General features: G+C 44.2%; 1 protein-coding gene across 1 annotated transcript; it reads left to right on the top strand.

The window, feature by feature from the left end:
- The first annotated feature begins 14311 nt into the window (after nucleotides 1–14311).
- Nucleotides 14312–15985, top strand: LOC110707668 (acidic mammalian chitinase-like). The gene is made up of 2 exons (XM_021885689.1): nucleotides 14312–15426; nucleotides 15625–15985. The coding sequence occupies exons 1-2, from the start codon at nucleotides 14406–14408 to the stop codon at nucleotides 15645–15647; spliced, it is 1044 nt and encodes a 347-aa protein (XP_021741381.1). The 5' UTR covers nucleotides 14312–14405; the 3' UTR covers nucleotides 15648–15985.
- The last annotated feature ends 1721 nt before the right edge of the window (nucleotides 15986–17706 follow it).

Here is a 17706-nt window from a genome sequence, read left to right on the forward strand (position 1 = left end):
CTTCTTTCCTCTAAAAAACGTTCCTTAACCATTTCCAAAACAACCTACAAACCAAATGAAAGTCAAACACATTCAAACAAAGCTAATTGAATCAAATTAAAGTCAAACACATTCAAACAAATCTTTTTGGATCAAATTTAAGTTAAACACATTCAAACAAAGCTAATTAAATCAAATGAAAGTCAAACACATTCAAACAAGCTTTATGACTAAAATGCAAGCCAAATGCATTCAATTATGCTAATTGAATCAAATGAAAGTCAAACACATTCAAACAAAGCTTTTTAAATCAAATGAAAGTCAAATGCATTCAAACAAAGCTAATTGAATCAAATGAAAGTCAAACACAATAAAACAAAGCTAATTGAATAAAATGAATGCCAAATGCATTCAACAATGCAAATTGAATCAAATGAAAGTAAAACACATTCAAACAAAGCTAATTGAATCATATGAAAGTCAAACACATTCAAACAAGGTTTATGACCCAAATGCAAGCCAAATGCATTCAATTATGCTAATTGAATCAAATGAAAGTCAAACACATTCAAACAAAGCTAATTAAATTAAATGGAAGTCAAACTCATTCAAATAAAGCTTTTTGAGTTATATTGAAGTCTAATACATTCAACAAAGCTAATTGAATCAAATGAGGGTCAAATGCATTCTACAAAGCTAATTGAATCAAATGAAAATCAAACACATCAAAACAAAGCTAATTGAATCAAATGAAAGTCAAACACATTCAAACAAACCTAATTGAATCAAATGAAAGTCAAACACATTCAAACAAAGTTTCTTAGTCAAATTAAAGTCAAATGCATTCAACAAAGCTAATTGAATCAAACGAAAGTCAAATGCATTCTGATTAGGGATTTTGCTCCCACCAATCGGAATGCGCCACGTGGGCCAATCAGGTCTTGCCAAGTGTCCCCCAGTTGGAACTGTCAGGGCTTGCCACGTGGCACGCGCTTATTCGTCCACCTTGGACCTATTATGTCATGACACGTGGCATACTCCATGCCTAATGGAGAAACCGGCCACCCAGGCCCAACTTCCGAGGGAAGCCCAATCAGCCCTAGGTTAACCTAAACCTAGGATTAGCACGTTTCCCAAGGTTATAAATACCTCCCTTAATCCTCATTAAGGGAGATTACATTAATTACAGAGATAATAGGCTGATCACGCTAACAAAGCAGATTACGCTAAAAGCTCACATTAAACACTCTCACCTAGAGAGACCCAATCACTTTAATTTCCGCATTAATTACTCCTTAATCAAGTACTAACTTAACCGTTGGAGGCGGAGCTCCCACCACCAGGAGTCTCCATTGTTTTGCAGGTACAGGCGTCCGGTTCCAGTCTCGGAATTGTAACTCTCCCGCAGGACATCAGAAAACCCCGAAACATTTGGCACCGTCTGTGGGGAGAGTACTTTTGAGATTGCATCCAAGTCTGTACCGACTCCTGAAGAGAGGCGTCCCCTAGAAGACCCTCAAGTTCAGTCGGACCACGATACTGAGAGTGAATTTGAAGTTGAAGCTCACACAACTTCAGACAGGACCCTAAGGGCCCGACGTACCCGTCATACCGAAAGGAGGGAACGGGAACATCTTCAAACAGGATGCGAGCCAGCAGGCGCACCGCCTGTTCGGCAGCAGCCGACTGATGGATCTGCTCCCATTACAAGGAACGAACTCATGACCTTCATGAGGGACTTCAAGGGAGAAATTCAAGAGTTGATCAACAAGAAGCCGCCTGCTCTGGACAAGGAGCAGTCGGCTAAGAAACCTTCCACTTCACTGAAGAGGAAGCCAGTTCAAGGGCGAGAGGCGACTCCTCATCCTAAATCTAGGAAACGGGAGCCGACTGCCCTTGATTTCACAAAATACCGTTTTCCTACTCCAGGAAATAGGAAACCTGTTAGTCATATTCAGGCGGACGGGTCGAGGAAATCATACACAGACGCTCGGCTACTGCTAGAGCAGAAGAAGAGTGACCGATTGTCAGAGTCGGCCTCCACTTCAAACTTCCAAGACAGTCTGTGAAATACCTCAATGAGGCATACGCAGTCGTATCATGAGAGTCAGTCAGGAGGCACCTCTCGTCAGTCCGGCTTTCATAGCGACCAGGCGGTACCAAACTTACCGTTTGTGCCGCAACAACAGTGTTTCTTACAGCCACCTCCGTTTGGTGGACCTGTAGCAAAAAATGTCCAACCTATGGACTGGCAGCTACGGTTGCTTAGACTTGGTGAACAGCCGTCGACTTTCTCCAAGGAAATTACTGAAGCCGCTCAGCCGGCCAAAGTGAAAAATGTATTAGTAGGCGCCTATGACGGCACTACTAACCCAGAAGACCATCTTATGGCCTTCACCAACCTGATGTACCTTCAAGGGTTGGATGATCCCACTTGGTGCAAGTGTTTCCCAGCGACTCTCAAAGGAATCGCACAACAATGGTTCGGCAACCTGCCGACTGGTTGTGTAAATAGCTTCAGGACGCTTGCTTACTTATTCACCTCCAACTTCGCCATGAACATCCCTGCAAAGAAGACGACCCTTGATTTAGGAACAATTCAGCAGGGCGAGAAGGAGGGGCTTCGTTCTTACATAAGGCGTTTTAACCTGATGAGAATACAGATTCAAGGGTTACCGGATGAGGTAGCCTATACTGACTTTTTCAGAGGTCTCAAAGACGGGTCGACCTTCAAATTTGATTTGGTCCGAAAGAGGGTGGCGACTCTTCAAGAGGCCTTGATTGAAGCGGAAGCCTATATACAGGCGACTGATCTTTGTACGATAAAACAGTCGGACGGGAAAAGGTCCGACAAAAGAGAAGGACGACAGAAGCAGTCGTCCAACAAAGACGAGAAAAGAAAAGAGGTCTGGGCGGCTGATTCCTCTAAACAGCCGGCCCAGAAAAAGAAAAAAGAATTCAAACCATACTCTCCAAAGTATGCGTTTAACAAGGATAACCAGTTTATCCTAAAAGAAATCAAGGGACGGATCTCAATTGAGAAGCCGGTCCCCATGAAGGGTTATGCAAACAACCGGAACCAAGAAAAATTATGTGCTTATCATGAAGATGTTGGTCATCACACCAATGACTGCATCAGTCTCATGCGGTATCTAGACCGCCTGGCTGAGCAAGGTGATCTTGACACTTATGTCAAGAAATCTACGAGGAACACTTCCTCGAAAAAGCAGTCGGCCAAAAAGAATCAACAGGCCGACAACTCCGATACAGATGATGCAGTCGTCTACACCATTGCAGGCGGCTTCTCAGGAGGCGGCCCCACTATTAGGGGCAACAAAGACAATATCAGGCGGTTAGATGTAAATTCCGTTCACCAAGAACGACCGTCCAAATATTCATTTCCTAAGATTGCCATCACTGAAGAAGATCTAGGAGGGATAAGAGGGCCGCATGACGACCCTATCGTTATTGAATGTAAAGTTGCCAACCAGAGAGTTGGCCGAATCCTCATAGATACCGGAAGCTCCTCAGATCTCATCAGTAGCAAATGTCTGTCGAAACTAAAATATCAGACTGATTGCATACATCCGGCCTCCCACCCTTTAGTAGGGTTTGGAGGAGGAGTCGTCCACCCAGTGGGACGAGTGGATTTACCCATCCGTCTGGGCGAAAAAGGGAAGGACGACACATGGTAGTCCGGTTCCTGGTAGTAGAAGAACTCTCGGCCTACAACATGATTCTGGGACGACCAACCCTGAATAATTCCAAGGCTGTTATAATCCCATCTCTTATGTTGCTAAAGTTTGAGAGGGATAGTGGAACAGTCGGCTCCCTAAGGGGAGATCAGAGGATGGCCCGAGAGTGCTATCTCTCGGATGTCAAGCCCACTGTTATGGCCACTGGGTCGACTGGTGGAAAAACAGACCTTGACAAAGTCAAGGAGAGTGCGCCTGTTCAAAGAGCAGGCGGCAAGAAGAGAAAGGCATCCCAGACAGGGGCCGCAAGAAAAGACAAAAAATAGCAATCATTGGTAGAGGAGCGGTCGGATGAATTCCGCCCTCAGCCGGCTGGTGAGCATACGGACTTGATCTTAGACGACTCACGTCCTAAGCGAACAGTCAAAGTTGGGACGACTGCTCTGAGAGACCTTGGTGACGACTTTCACAAACTATTGAAAGAATACAAGGACATCTTTGCATTCGAAGTCCATGAAATGCCAGGCATTAGTCCTGATCTGGCGGTACATAAACTAGCCGTGGATCCGAAAAAGAAGCCGGTACGGCAGAAAAAGCGGAACCATGGCGAAGAAAGAAGTCAGGCGGCAGCCGCCGAAGTTAAAAAATTACTTGATGCAGGGTTCATTCGGCAATGTTACTTCCCAGACTGGGTTGCAAATGTGGTGCTTGTTAAAAAGCCGAATGGCACCTGACGAATGTGTGTAGACTACACAGACTTAAACAAGGCGTGCCCCAAAGACAGTTACCCTTTGCCTAAAATTGATAACCTGGTCGACTCAACAGCCGGCCATGCTTTGATGAGCTTTATGGACGCCTACTCTGGTTTCCATCAAATTCCTTTATGGAAGAAAGATCAGAAGAAGACGGCCTTCGTCACTGATCAGGGGTTATACTGTTACACGGTCATGCCGTTTGGTCTTAAGAATGCCCCGGCTACCTTCCAGCGAATGATAAACACTGTGTTCTTTGATCAGATTGGGAGAAACGTCGAGGCATACATTGATGATATGATTGTCAAGACTAAACTTCAGAAAGATCATCTGTCGGACCTCCGAGAAACTTTCGCCACACTCAGGCGGCACCATGTCATGCTCAATCCCAAGAAATGTGTCTTTGGAGTTGAGTCTGGGAAATTTCTCGGATTCCTTATCAATCAGAGAGGAATAGAGGCGAACCCTGAGAAGGTGCAGGCGGTCATTGACATGCAGTCGCCTCGTACCATCGAGAGGTTCAGAAGTTAACAGGTTGTCTGGCGGCCTTGGGAAGATTTCTAAGCCGATCAGGTGACAAATGCTTATACTTTTTCCAAGCAATTAAGAAGAAGGCAAGGTTTGAATGGGGGCCGGATGCTGAGGCCGCCTTCTAGAAATTGAAAGTTCACCTGCATTCCTTGCCGAGGCTGGTCAGCCCTTTGCCCAAAGAAGTACTCTACATGTACCTGGCCGTCTCTGATCATGCGTTAAGTGCTGTTCTCCTTGCTGAAAGAGACGGCTGTCAGCTCCCGGTCTACTTTGTCAGTCACGTACTGAAAAATGCCGAGTTGAGGTATCCCTTAGTGGAGAAATTTGGTCTTGCACTCTTCATGGCTGTTAAAAAATTGAAGCCCTACTTTTTGGCACATGTAGTCGTCGTGTATACAGACCAACCTATCAAGCGGCCACTGACCATCATGGAGTCGTCAGGCCGAATGATCAAATGGGCCATAGAAATTCAGAGCCTCGAAGTTACTTTCGAGCCTAGAAAAGCAGTGAAGGGGCAAGCCTTTGCTGACTTTATTGTTGAGATGACTCGTCCCCCTGACTCTCAAGTTCCAGACCAAGTCTGGAAGGTATATGTGGACGGAAGCTCTACTTCAAATGGTTGTGGAGCAGGCGTCATATGTCAGTCGCCGGAGGGCGACAGGTACGAGTATGCTCTACGCTTCAGTTTTCAGGCCTCAAACAATGAGGCAGAATATGAAGCTTTACTAGCCGGAATCCGCATGTGCAAGGCGGCAGGGGCAAGAAAAATAGACGCCTGTTCCGATTCACAATTGATAGTGAGTCAGTACAATGGCGAATACGAAGCAACCCATCCGCCATGATCAAGTATTTACAGGCGGTCTGACAAGCAGTCGGCTCCCTTGAGGATTTCCATCTGATCCAGGTGCCGAGATCAGAAAACAACCAGGCGGATGCACTGTCAAAATTAGCATCATCCGCCTCCTCTGATACTCCTCGAACTGTTTTTTGGGAAGTAATGGAGAAGAGAAGCATCAAGGAAGACCCTATTGGAATCCTAGACAGAAGCTCAACCTGGATGGATCCAATCAGGGCATATCTGACAAACGGTACCCTGCCGGATGATCATCAACAGGCGGCAGCACTGAAAAAACGAGCAACCTGTTTTGAAATAATAAAGGGAGAACTTCACAAAAGGGGGTACCTTCAACCCTTCTTAAAGTGTGTTACTCCAGAGAAGGGACGAGAGATACTAGACGATCTTCACTCTGGTTACTGTGCTTCTCATATAGGCGGTAGGACGCTTGCTCAACGGGCAAGGCGGCAGGGCTACTTTTGGCCTACTTTAGAAGCAGATGCAATGGAGATGGTGAAAAAATGTGACAAGTGCCAAAGGTTTGGCAAGCTAATTCACCGTCCGGCTACTGACCTCACTACCATTCATAGCCCACTACCGTTTGCTAAGTGGGGCATGGACATTCTGGGTCCATATACACCTGCTACAGGCGGAAGGAGGTACATACTTGTTGCCGTCGACTACTTCACTAAATGGGTAGAGGCGGAGGCTGTAAAGGGAATCAAGACGAAGGATGTAATTTCATTCATTTGGAAAAATGTCATCACTCGGTTCGGGGTTCCCATGTCTATGGTTTTTGATAATGGTCCCCAATTTGAGACGCCTGTTCTCAAAAGCTGGTTGGGTGACCAAGGAATTGCACACTACTTTACATCTATCGGCCGTCCACAAGCAAACGGCCAGGTAGAAGCTTTAATAAAATCATCTCAGACGGTCTCAAGAAAAAGATTGAACGAGCAGGCGGCCTATGGGCGGATGAATTACCACATGTTCTCTGGGCCATTAGGACGACTGAAAAAGGGGCGACTGGAGAAACTCCATTCCTCCTAACTTATGGTGCGGAAGCTGTTCTTCCAATAGAACACTACGAGCCGACTCTTCGAGTAATGCTATATGACGAAGAGGCAAACTGGGAAGCCATGCGCCTGGCATTAGACTCACTTCCTGAAAGGAGGGGCAATGCTGTCTTGCGCCATGAAATTTACCGCCTGAGAATGACTAGATCATACAACAAAAAAGTACACAGGCGCCCACTCAGAGTGGGGGACTTTGTACTTAGAAAAATGGAAGCAGTTGGTAGGGCTAATGAGTCTGGCAAACTAACTCCCAACTGGGAAGGACCCTACCGAATCTGTGAAGAGGTCAGGGACGGTACCTACCGGCTGGAAACACCAGACGGACGACCGTTGGCTCGAACTTGGAATGTAGATAATCTTAAGAAATATTTCTTTTGAATGATGTAAATAATCAAGAGCTACTTAATAAAAGTTTTCACTTAATATTCAATTTTGTACTAAGAGGGGCACGCCTACTAACAAACAGTCGGCTACTCTCCATAGTTTTTATTCTTACTTAAGAGGGGCATGCCGCCTGTACCTTTACAGTCGGTTACTCTCCATTGAGTATTTTACTCTATCTTCAGAGGGGCATGTCGTCTGTACCTTTACAGTCGCCTACACTCCATTGAGTATTTACTCTATCTTCAGAGGGGCATGCCGTTTGTACCTTTACAGTCGGCTACTCTCCATCGAGTATTTTACTCACCATAAGGGCATGCCGTCTGGACATATAGTCGACTACTCTCCATAGAAGAGGGCCGACGGGTTCCAAACACACAGCCACCCCCCTTATACTTAGCTAAAAAAGATTAGGGCCTGGCCGACCCTGTGCCTAACAGGCGGCTACCCTCCTTTTACTTAGCACCTACGTTCACCAAGAACTAACCAAGGCCACAGGCCGAATGATCAGACCAGGCGCCAAGCCAACTGATCAAATCTTCAAAACTAATACGACCTGTCCCAACATCGTAGCAGGCGTCCGGCGGCATCCCTCCGGATGAAATTCGTCGCAGAGAGCAGCTCCCTTTTGGGTGGAACATTGCTCTATAAACTAATTACACGGCACCTATACGACTGCCCCCAAGAGCAACCACGTAGCCGTTTTTGAGACAAGGATAACTTTATCACTAACCAAACCAGTGGTAGCAGTTGACATCTGAGTCAGATGACCGCCTGTATTACTTGGGATAAATGCAGGGGGTACCTCTTGAGTTAATAGCCAACAAACATTGGCGAATCAAGGGGTCTAGCCGGCCTCCGCCGCCTGGTACCTCTACTTCTCAAGCAAGAGTGACGGAGACTGAGTAACACCAACGTTAACTCATAGTCACTCCCTCAAACTTGGTATGGAACCTAAAAGGTTTGAGTAGACCGCCTGTTTTTTGGCACACAGGGGCACTCAAACCCCTATTCCTACTAGGTAACCACTCGGGTTAATAGCCAACAAACATTGGCGAATCAAGGGGATCAGCCGGCCTCCGCCGCCTGGTACCTCTACTACTCAATCTAGAGTGTGACGGAGACTAAGTAACTCCTATGTTAACTTATGGTCACCCCCTCAAACTTAGTATGGAGCCTAAAAGGTATGAGTCGTCCGCCTGTTTTTAGCAAACAGAGGCTCTCAACCACTACTCCTGCTAGGTTAACAACTTATGAGTTAAAAGCCAACAAACATTGGCGAATAAAGGGGAACAACCGGTACCCACCGCTTATTACCTCTACTACTCAGTTCCTTGGCAACTAGGTAACAATCATGTTTACTTGGTCAGACCACTTTCCTACTTGGTTAATTTTACAAATGACAGGACCGCCTTGGCAAATGGTCTTTAAAATGGTTCGAATACCGATTGGATAAAAGGCCGACTGATCGTCGTCCAGGGACGGGCGGCGTGACTAACTATCCGTACCTGTCTGCAACTATCGGCCATGTAAAACAGTCGGTATAGTGAACAATTGGATATCAGAATATTCAATACTTAGACAAATTCGAATCAAAACAAAAAATTCATTAAAAAGAAGCCGGTCATTGAAGACCGGCAAAATATTCAGAGCCCCGGCCCCCTGGCCGGGTAAATACAAAACCCCCGGCACGCAGGCCGTGGAAAGAATACATAAAGCTTAAGAAGGGGGCAGATCTTCAATATTAGTAGCTGCCGCCTGGTCAGCACTCTTCTTGCTGGACTCGGCTTCAGCTGCATCCTTTTTTGATGCATTACCCCCAAGCGGCACAAGCGCCACTACCGGCTCCTCCTCCTCCAACGCGTCCTCCAACGCCTCTTCCTCAGCAGCCGCCAGGATCTCCTGATTATATGTGTTAGAACACTGGCGGTACGTTTTTTCCCATGAGGCAAAGTCGGCATTGGGGAAGAGGCGGCCCCAAGTCATGCGCTGGATTTGAGCAGAGTCTTCCATCATCTCCCGGACCAGCTCTTTCTTCTCTTGCTCGGCCTTTTCCGAGAGCTCCTTAGTAAGACTCTTCTCCTAGGTCACCAGGCGTTCCTTTACGTTGGCCAAGGATTTCTCCAAGGCTTCGTATGAGTACATCTTTAGGCGAAGAGGTTTCAGCTCGGCCTTGAGATTGGTGATGGTCGCCTCCAACTCGCCATTCCTCTTCTGGGCCGCCTCTAACTCAGCCCAAATAGCGGCGGTAGCCTGCGCCTGATAATAAATAATATCAATGGTCAGAACTTCATTTTGGGCAATTTGAAACATTGCCTTATCACAGTTAGAGGCGGCCATGGCTTTTGCAGCCTTTACCTCTTTGTTCTTCCGGTCAAGCGGCTTGCAAAGGCCGTTCACTCGGAGCAGGGCCTAAGTAAAAAGGAACAGGCGTCAGTTTCCAAACAAAAAAGAAAACAGGCGTCCAGGAATTCAAATACTCAAAAATATGCTAAGTATACCTCAGCAAGGACCCCTGCAATCCTGTCTAGGTCAAGGGTGCCGACACCCCTGACCGCCTCCCTTTCAGCTGGAGGAACGGCCTTGATCATAGACTTGGCCACCTCGACCAAGTCAGGCTCCTGAGGGCCGGCTGCATCAAGCATAAACAAACGGATTAGACCTAGTAAAAAAGGGAGCAAGTCTAAAATTTACAAGGACAACTTCATAATCCTAGGCGGCCCAGCTGGAGTTTTAGAAGAAGTGGCCGGCTGTTTCTCAGCCGCCACATGTTTCCTGGCAGAACCAGGAGAGCTCGCAACAGTCGTCCTCCGGGCCTTGGGGTCCGGCTGTTGGGAAGAAGAAGCTCTTGGAGCGCCCGTCTAAAAAAGAAGAAAAAAGTCAGTATATGCATAAACACAACTCCAAAAAGAGGGTGAAAGGTTCGAAGCCAACCAAGGGTGCCCCCTTCTTGGGGGAGTCGGTTGAAGCTTGTTGCATGATGGAGGCCCACAACATGGCCGCCGCAGTCTTGGAGGCGGTAATTTTGCTCATGGCGTCCGCTGCAAAAACAAACAGCAAAGTTAATAAAAGTTATAACAAAAATGCACGGAACAGCAGAGTATTCGACAGGCCGACTACCTCTTGAGGACCGACTGCTGAGGCCACAGGCGGCCAAAAAGTACTCGTCATAGAGCCATTTGAAGCTCGGGACGCAGTGCAGGGGTACTTGCTCTCGTACCCCTGAAGTAGAGTCGACCCTCGACTCTACTTTAAAGAGTCCTTTATCTAGGATCTATTTCTTAGCCTTGGGGGGAACAGGCGGCATGTTGCGGCCACCTGCAAGAAGGGGCGGATTCCTGTTCCACCTGTTGAGGCGCTTGTTCAGCTCCGTGTCTGAACTCTCAATGATGAAGAAGGTGCACCGCCAGTCCTTCCATTTGTTTGTTTTACCTCTCGTCATGAGGTAGCCCCTGTGGCTCGTCAATTGATACCAGCCGGTACCGCCTGCCTTAGGGGTCCGGCTGAGATAGTTCATGTGGGCGAAAGCCTCGAAGCTCGGCTCCACCCCGTGCAGTTCGCACCCGGCCACATAGCCGAGTACGTTGACCCAGGAGTTTGGGGCTAACTGCCATAACCCCAACTCATACCCATCCAAGATCCGTTGAACATCCGGATGTAGTGGGAAGCGCAGCCCAGCCTTGATGGCCGCCTCGTAGCAGCCAAAGCATGCGCTATCATAACTGGTACCAGCCGGCCAGACGACTGTGTCTTCTGGATCCGGCACAAACACTAAAAAGTCGGGGCCCATTGTGTGGTTTGCGATAAAGCTCTCCACTTTCTCTTGCATGGCCGTGATCCGGCCCCGGGGTACCGTGCAGTAGTAGGGGGTATTTTGCTCTCGGTAAGAGGCGGATGGCTCCGCCCAATTGTCCCCCTTCTCAACTGCGTGAGAAAGCCTCGCCTCTTGCAGGCGACTGTTTTTCTCTTCTGTGTCCAGAGAAGCATGGCCAGAAGAGCTAGACTCGGAATCGTCCTCTGACGAGTCCGAAGAGGACGACTCCTCCCCTCTCCCGGAGGGGCCCGCCTCCTCTCCTTTAAAGGGAGCAGGAGAGAATGAAGAATTGTCAACTAAGAAATGGGAAGGGGTCACTTTGATTCCTCCCTCAGAGTAGCCGGCTTTCAAGCCGCTTTGTTTCACTTCCACATCTGGCGCCTGGTCAGATGTTTCACTAATCGGCACCCTGCGGGAGGAGCCGTCTGAATTTGAGATCCTGGCAGTCTTTTTTGTTCTGGCCATCATGCTCTGCATAGACACAGATACAGTCGGACTTTGTATAAAGGGCAAAGATGGGTCCGGAAAAGGGCAGGCGGCACTCCTATTCCTAGATTCAGCCGTCCCCGGTGACCGACTGATCACTAACCTGGGTCGTGTCGTGTGCTTCCGTGGTGCCATTTCAAAAAAAGAATAAAATAAAAAGAAAATTAAGAGTAAGAGAACCGACAGTTACCTGAACGAGTGACGATTGATGAAGTTCTGAAAATCCTTTGCAGTCGGCTTGTCAGAGCAGGCGGTAGGCAGAAAAGTCTAAAATATCAGAGCAAGTTCAGGGGTCCGAATGTTCTCTCACAAAGTTCTCAAGTGTGAAAATGACTGAAGTCAACACTCCTTTATATAGGCGAAGTGAGAAGGCGAAGGGTCACTTCCAGAATTCAAAATTTGGGCGGGAGAAACTCTCGGCCCTTCGTCGAGTGACACCTGTAGCAGGCCGTCGCCTGTTACAGTTCGACACCTGTCACAGGAAACACGTGACCAGCCACGTGCCACCTGTGAGGGGCAAATGATTAGGGGATTTTGCTCCCACCAATCGGAATGCGCCACGTGGGCCAATCAGGTCCTGCCAAGTGTCCCCCAGTTGGAACTGTCAGGGCTTGCCACGTGGCACGCGCTTATTCGTCCACCTTGGACCTATTATATCATGACACGTGGCATACTCCATGCCTAATGGAGAAACCGGCCACCCAGGCCCAACTTCCGAGGGAAGCCCAATCAGCCCTAGGTTAACCTAAACCTAGGATTGGCACGTTTCCCAAGGTTATAAATACCTCCCTTAATCCTCATTAAGGGGGGATTACGGAGATTACATTGATTACAGAGATTAATTACAGAGAGAATAGGTTGATCACGCTAACAAAGCAGATTACGCTAAAAGCTCACATTAAACACTCTCACCTAGAGAGACCCAATCACTTTAATTTCCGCATTAATTACTCCTTAATCAAGTACTAACTTGACCGTTGGAGGCGGAGCTCCCACCACCAGGAGTCTCCGTTGTTTTGCAGGTACAGGCGTCCGATTCCAGTCTCGGAATTGTAACTCTCCCGCAGGACATCAGAAAACCCCGAAACAATAAGTACAAACAATTTTTTTTTATCTTTTTAATGTTTAAGTTGCATGATTACTTTAATACTACAACCTATTAATAACCATATAAACCCATCCTAGCTTTATACTGAAAAAAGAAGAGTCCTTTTCTTGCTTTAATTTGTGGGTTTACCTCCTGCACCACGAAATCCGTATCAAATTGCTTCTATATTATTCCAAGAGTTTGTTGGATTGTCAATTGTTAATTTTCGTTCATTAATTCCCATATTGTTTTTAAATGCAAGGAGTATCATCAAACATCAAGTAGGCAAGCATGGATATATGTAATTTAATTAAAATTGTTATAAAGCTTTATTTCATGGTACATTGGTACATATAACAATGTACAACAGAGTACCTTTGTTTCTTAAAATTCTTTACACTTTTTACATATGTACATTCCTCCTCCTTTTGATTTCTACATTTTTGCTTTAGACCATTTTTTTGTTATGATATACACATTTACCCCCTTACCCTACACAAAAGGATCAATTTTTTCCAACATGTTACCCCCAATTTAATACATTTTGTTAATTTGTATGAAAAATAACCGTAACGAACATTTAAAAACTAAGGTAGTAGTATGTACTTACAGAAAAACATAAACTTACTCCATAGTATAACCTCCATAGGGAAAAAATAGAGTTATGTCAAAATTAAAAGATGTCAACTTGTTAATTACTAAGAAATAACATTTAATAGAACTACATTACAAATAGGAAATTAAGGTATGAATACAAAATACAAGGTTAAGAAAGTCTTCTCTCATGAATTTAAAAATTTGTAACAAGATTAAACCTTACTTGGCCTTTATGAAGAGAAATTAAAGAAAATAAGAAAGTTTACTACTTTGTCTTCAGTTTCTTTTGTTCTTTACATTTGGAATTTTGGAACCATTTATATAAGATGAGGGAATGATCTTCTACTAGTAAATATGTTAGCTTTTTTTTATTTGTCTCAATGTATAATTTAGTGTTCCGTAATATTTAAATATTACATAATTTTTTATACCATTAAAAATATTTATTATACGTGTCAAAATAATACATTAACAAACCTGCACACTAAAACTACTCCGTATTCCTCAAGGATTCACACTCTCTCCTCATTTCTTCATTAGTCATTAGCTTTGATACAGGAAGTGGTAAGATATTTAAGGAATGAAAAGAATGTAATTAATTGCGATCGATTGGTATACAAAATTTTAGCATACATTTGTACATCTCTCATGGGCTTAAAATTAAAATTGTTCTACAATAATTTGTTATGAGAGCTAAAATTTTCTATTTTTGGACTACTTTCGACATATTTCATTTTAGGTCTTGGGAATATATGAACTCCCCTAGGATTTAACTTAGCCACTATTCTGTGATTTAATTTGTACTTTAATTTCCTCAAGACCAATAAAAACTCTTCTATTGACTATTGCATATCTAAATAAATCTGTGTTGTTAGTTGATTTATTTAAATCTTTCTTGCATCTCTTTTCAATGGAATAGATGATGAAGTGGCTGATAGTTGAATTGGAACAATTTGGATAAATTTTATTACATCGCATATATATAATACAAAGTCAAGTAGATCAAATATGTAACACAGGAAGTCATTACTAGATGAATTCAACGCCAATTTTATCTATAAATACTCTACTCACTATTATCAATTCCATCACTCAAATTCCAGCTTTAACTTGTGCTTAATTTCTCAAAAAAAAAAAAAAAACTTGTGTTTGATTTATTTTCAAAAGCAATAATGGCTTCAAACCGTTTACCAAGTGAGGTTAAGGGTGGCTATTGGCTTGAAGACAGTGGTCTACAAGCCGAAGACATCAACTCAACTCTTTTCACCCATCTTTTTTGCGCCTTTGCCAACCTCGATAATACCGGAACTGACATACTCACAATTTCTCCAACATGCTCCACCTTCCCCGAAATCGTCCGAAAAAGGAACCCGTCGGTAAAAGTCCTCCTATCCATAGGTGGAGGGAACATTGGGTCCAAAAAATTCGACACCATGGCCAGCATGCCTAAACTCCGAGGTGACTTCATCGAGTCCTCGATAAGCCTTGCTACGACTCATGGCTTCGATGGCCTTGACTTGGACTGGGAGAATCAGACCACGATTAATGAGATGAACCATATGGCGACCCTCCTGTATGAATGGAAGGCCGCCATAAACCGTAGGGCTCCACATTTGCTCCTAACTGCGGCCCTTCGTTTTAAGCCAGTAGCATATACAGGAGTTCCTTTTCCTGTACAAGCTATAATCGACAACCTAGATTGGGTTAATGTCATGGCTTATGATTTTTACTCTCCGGCTTGGCCCCCGCAGCCAGTTGTGACTATGTTCCATGCTCCGCTCTATGATCCAACGCGCAGCACTGTAAGCGGAAGTGATGGGATTACTGCTTGGATTAACGCGGGTGTGCCTGCTAAAAAACTAGTCTTCGGCTTACCCTTTTACGGGTATCAATGGAAACTTCAAAATGCTAACAATCATGGTATTAGGGCACCAGCCATTGTGGTAGAAAACCAAGATCCTAATGCGAGAACGTTTAATCAGATCCATCATTTCATCGCTGGAAATGGTGCAATAACTGTGTATGATCCTGCTTACGTTGCTAATTATTGCTACGCCGGCACTGATTGGATTGATTTTGATGACCAAAAGACCATTGCTATTAAGGTTGCTTATGCCAAGAATAAGGCCTTGCTGCTCGGGTATTTTTCTTGGTGTCTCCACCAAGACCGTAATTGGGCTCTTTCTACCATAGGTATACGTACTTAAATATATACTACCTCCGTTTCTTATTATTTGCAACAAAGGGGTATTATTTGTGAGATATAAAATATTTCTTTGTTGCTCATATAAGTAACAGAGGCAGTATTATGTCCAAGCCTTTTAATTTACAACCAGCTTCATTATAGCATATTGGTGTACGTTATTAATGTTCATTTTTTTGACATTGCAGCTTCACAGACGTGGGATGCATAGCGAGCTAACTGTGACCTAGCAATGGGAAGCTGTATCGCATCAGATCGATCAATCAGTTTTCTTCTATCATCAGTATTGTTTAAGAAAACAAAACCTATCCTTGTTCGTTTGTGAAATAAGTTTGCACCAAATAAAATATTTGTATATATATGTGTGAAATAAGTTTGCACCAAATAAAATATCTGTATATATATGTGTGAAAAAAAGTGTGAGCATGATTGATACAAGTGAGAGAAATAAATATATTGTGCGTGTGAAATTATAAGAGTGATACAGTATATATCAACTGTTGTAATTCATGTATGGTTTGTTTTTAATAAAAATTGTGTTTTCGTGTACATCGGGTCCATTACTAACTATGACCTTGAGATTGGGGGTTCAATCCCTACTAGAGGCACTTTGAGACTGGGGATCTCTTACCTTTCCCCCTCGCTCTTAAAGTGTCAGACCCGCAAAGACCGGACCAAAAAAATGTAAAGGTTGAGGTTCGATCAGGGTCCTCCTTACCGAGACCAAAAAACAAACACATATTCATATGATTCATACGAAGTATCTATATATGTATGTTATAAAATGAATTGGTAAAATTATTATAATAAACACCGTGGACCGTGATAATTGATAAATATTGCTCGCTTTGTTTCAATTCAAAAATTTTAATCATTATTATTCATTAATCTATAAGGAATTATAAAGTCATGTGTAGTGAGTTTGTTGGATTTGTTTCAATCAACTAGGAAGGCTAACGCCATATCTAGACACATCAGATTAGCTTTTTTAGTTTGAACTTATGTCACAACTTTAGTTTTGTAAGCGAAAATACGTAAATAAATATTTTTACGGATTTTTCTCCATATACCCCTGATTAATTTTTTTATTCACCATATACTCACGAGTTTTATAAAAATTTCACCAAATACCCTTAATGACTAGCGGCGGTTAACTCCGTTAGTCATTAAGGTTAATATGCCACACGGCAGTATCTAATTGGTTGTTTTTGAAACTATTTGATTAATTATTAAAAAAAATAAAATTAATTATCTAAAAAACATTTTAAAAATATAAAAAAAAAAAAAAAAAACCACGACCCGGCCCACCGCCTCCTTACCAGCAGGCTACCGGCACCGACATGCCAGCCCCCTCCCCGTGCCGACACCTACGTCCCACCCACTCCCACGCCGACACGAACGCCTCCCCCATAAATCTTGACCCCCGACCTGCTTCCACCACCCTAAATCGACCCTATCCCCTTCCTTCACGCCTCAAACCCTAAACCCCTACCCCAAAACCACCGTTTACGGTTTTGTTTATGGTGGTTTCGAGGAAGGGTTCGGGTTTAGTGTTACTAGGAGGGAAGGGGTTTTGGGGTAGGGAAACTGTGGATTAGAGGAGACGGGCGACGACGTACTATATCAATCGCGGGGGAGGGAGCAAGGCAGGTCGGTGTCAACGCCGAAGCGGAGGAGAAAACAGGGTTTGGAGGTCTCAGGGATGGGTGGGGACGTACCGGACGTTAGGGTGGGGGAAGTCGACGGGGGAAACTTGCACCGGCTATGGGAGGGCGCTGGCCGGTCGTCAACGAGGGGCTGGCAGCCTGGCAATAGAAGGGGGGTGGTTGGGTGGTTGTTTTTAATTATTTTAAAGTTTTTTTAATTTTTTAATAATTGATTCACTAATTTATTAAACAACCAATCATGTGCCGCCATGTGGCATAATTAACCATAATGATTAACGGAGTTAACTGTTGTTAGTCACCAAGGGCATTTGGTGACATTTTTGTAAAACTCGTAAGTATATGGCGAAATTAAAAAAATTCACGAGTATATAGTGAATAACAAAATTACTCAGGGGCATATGGTGAAAAATCCGATATTTTTATTTTTCGTATAAATGTTTGTACACATTCTTAAAAGTTCAAAATAGAGACAATTAAAATTAATGAGGACAAATAAGTAAATAAATATGTAAAGGGACATAATTGTCTCAACACTATTCATAAAAATAAAGTAACAAGATAATATAAGGGTATATATAGTAAATAAACATTTTGAGGGGCATA

Source organism: Chenopodium quinoa, unplaced genomic scaffold (assembly GCF_001683475.1).
Source record: "Chenopodium quinoa cultivar QQ74 unplaced genomic scaffold, ASM168347v1, whole genome shotgun sequence".
Taxonomy (NCBI): Eukaryota; Viridiplantae; Streptophyta; class Magnoliopsida; order Caryophyllales; family Amaranthaceae; genus Chenopodium; species Chenopodium quinoa.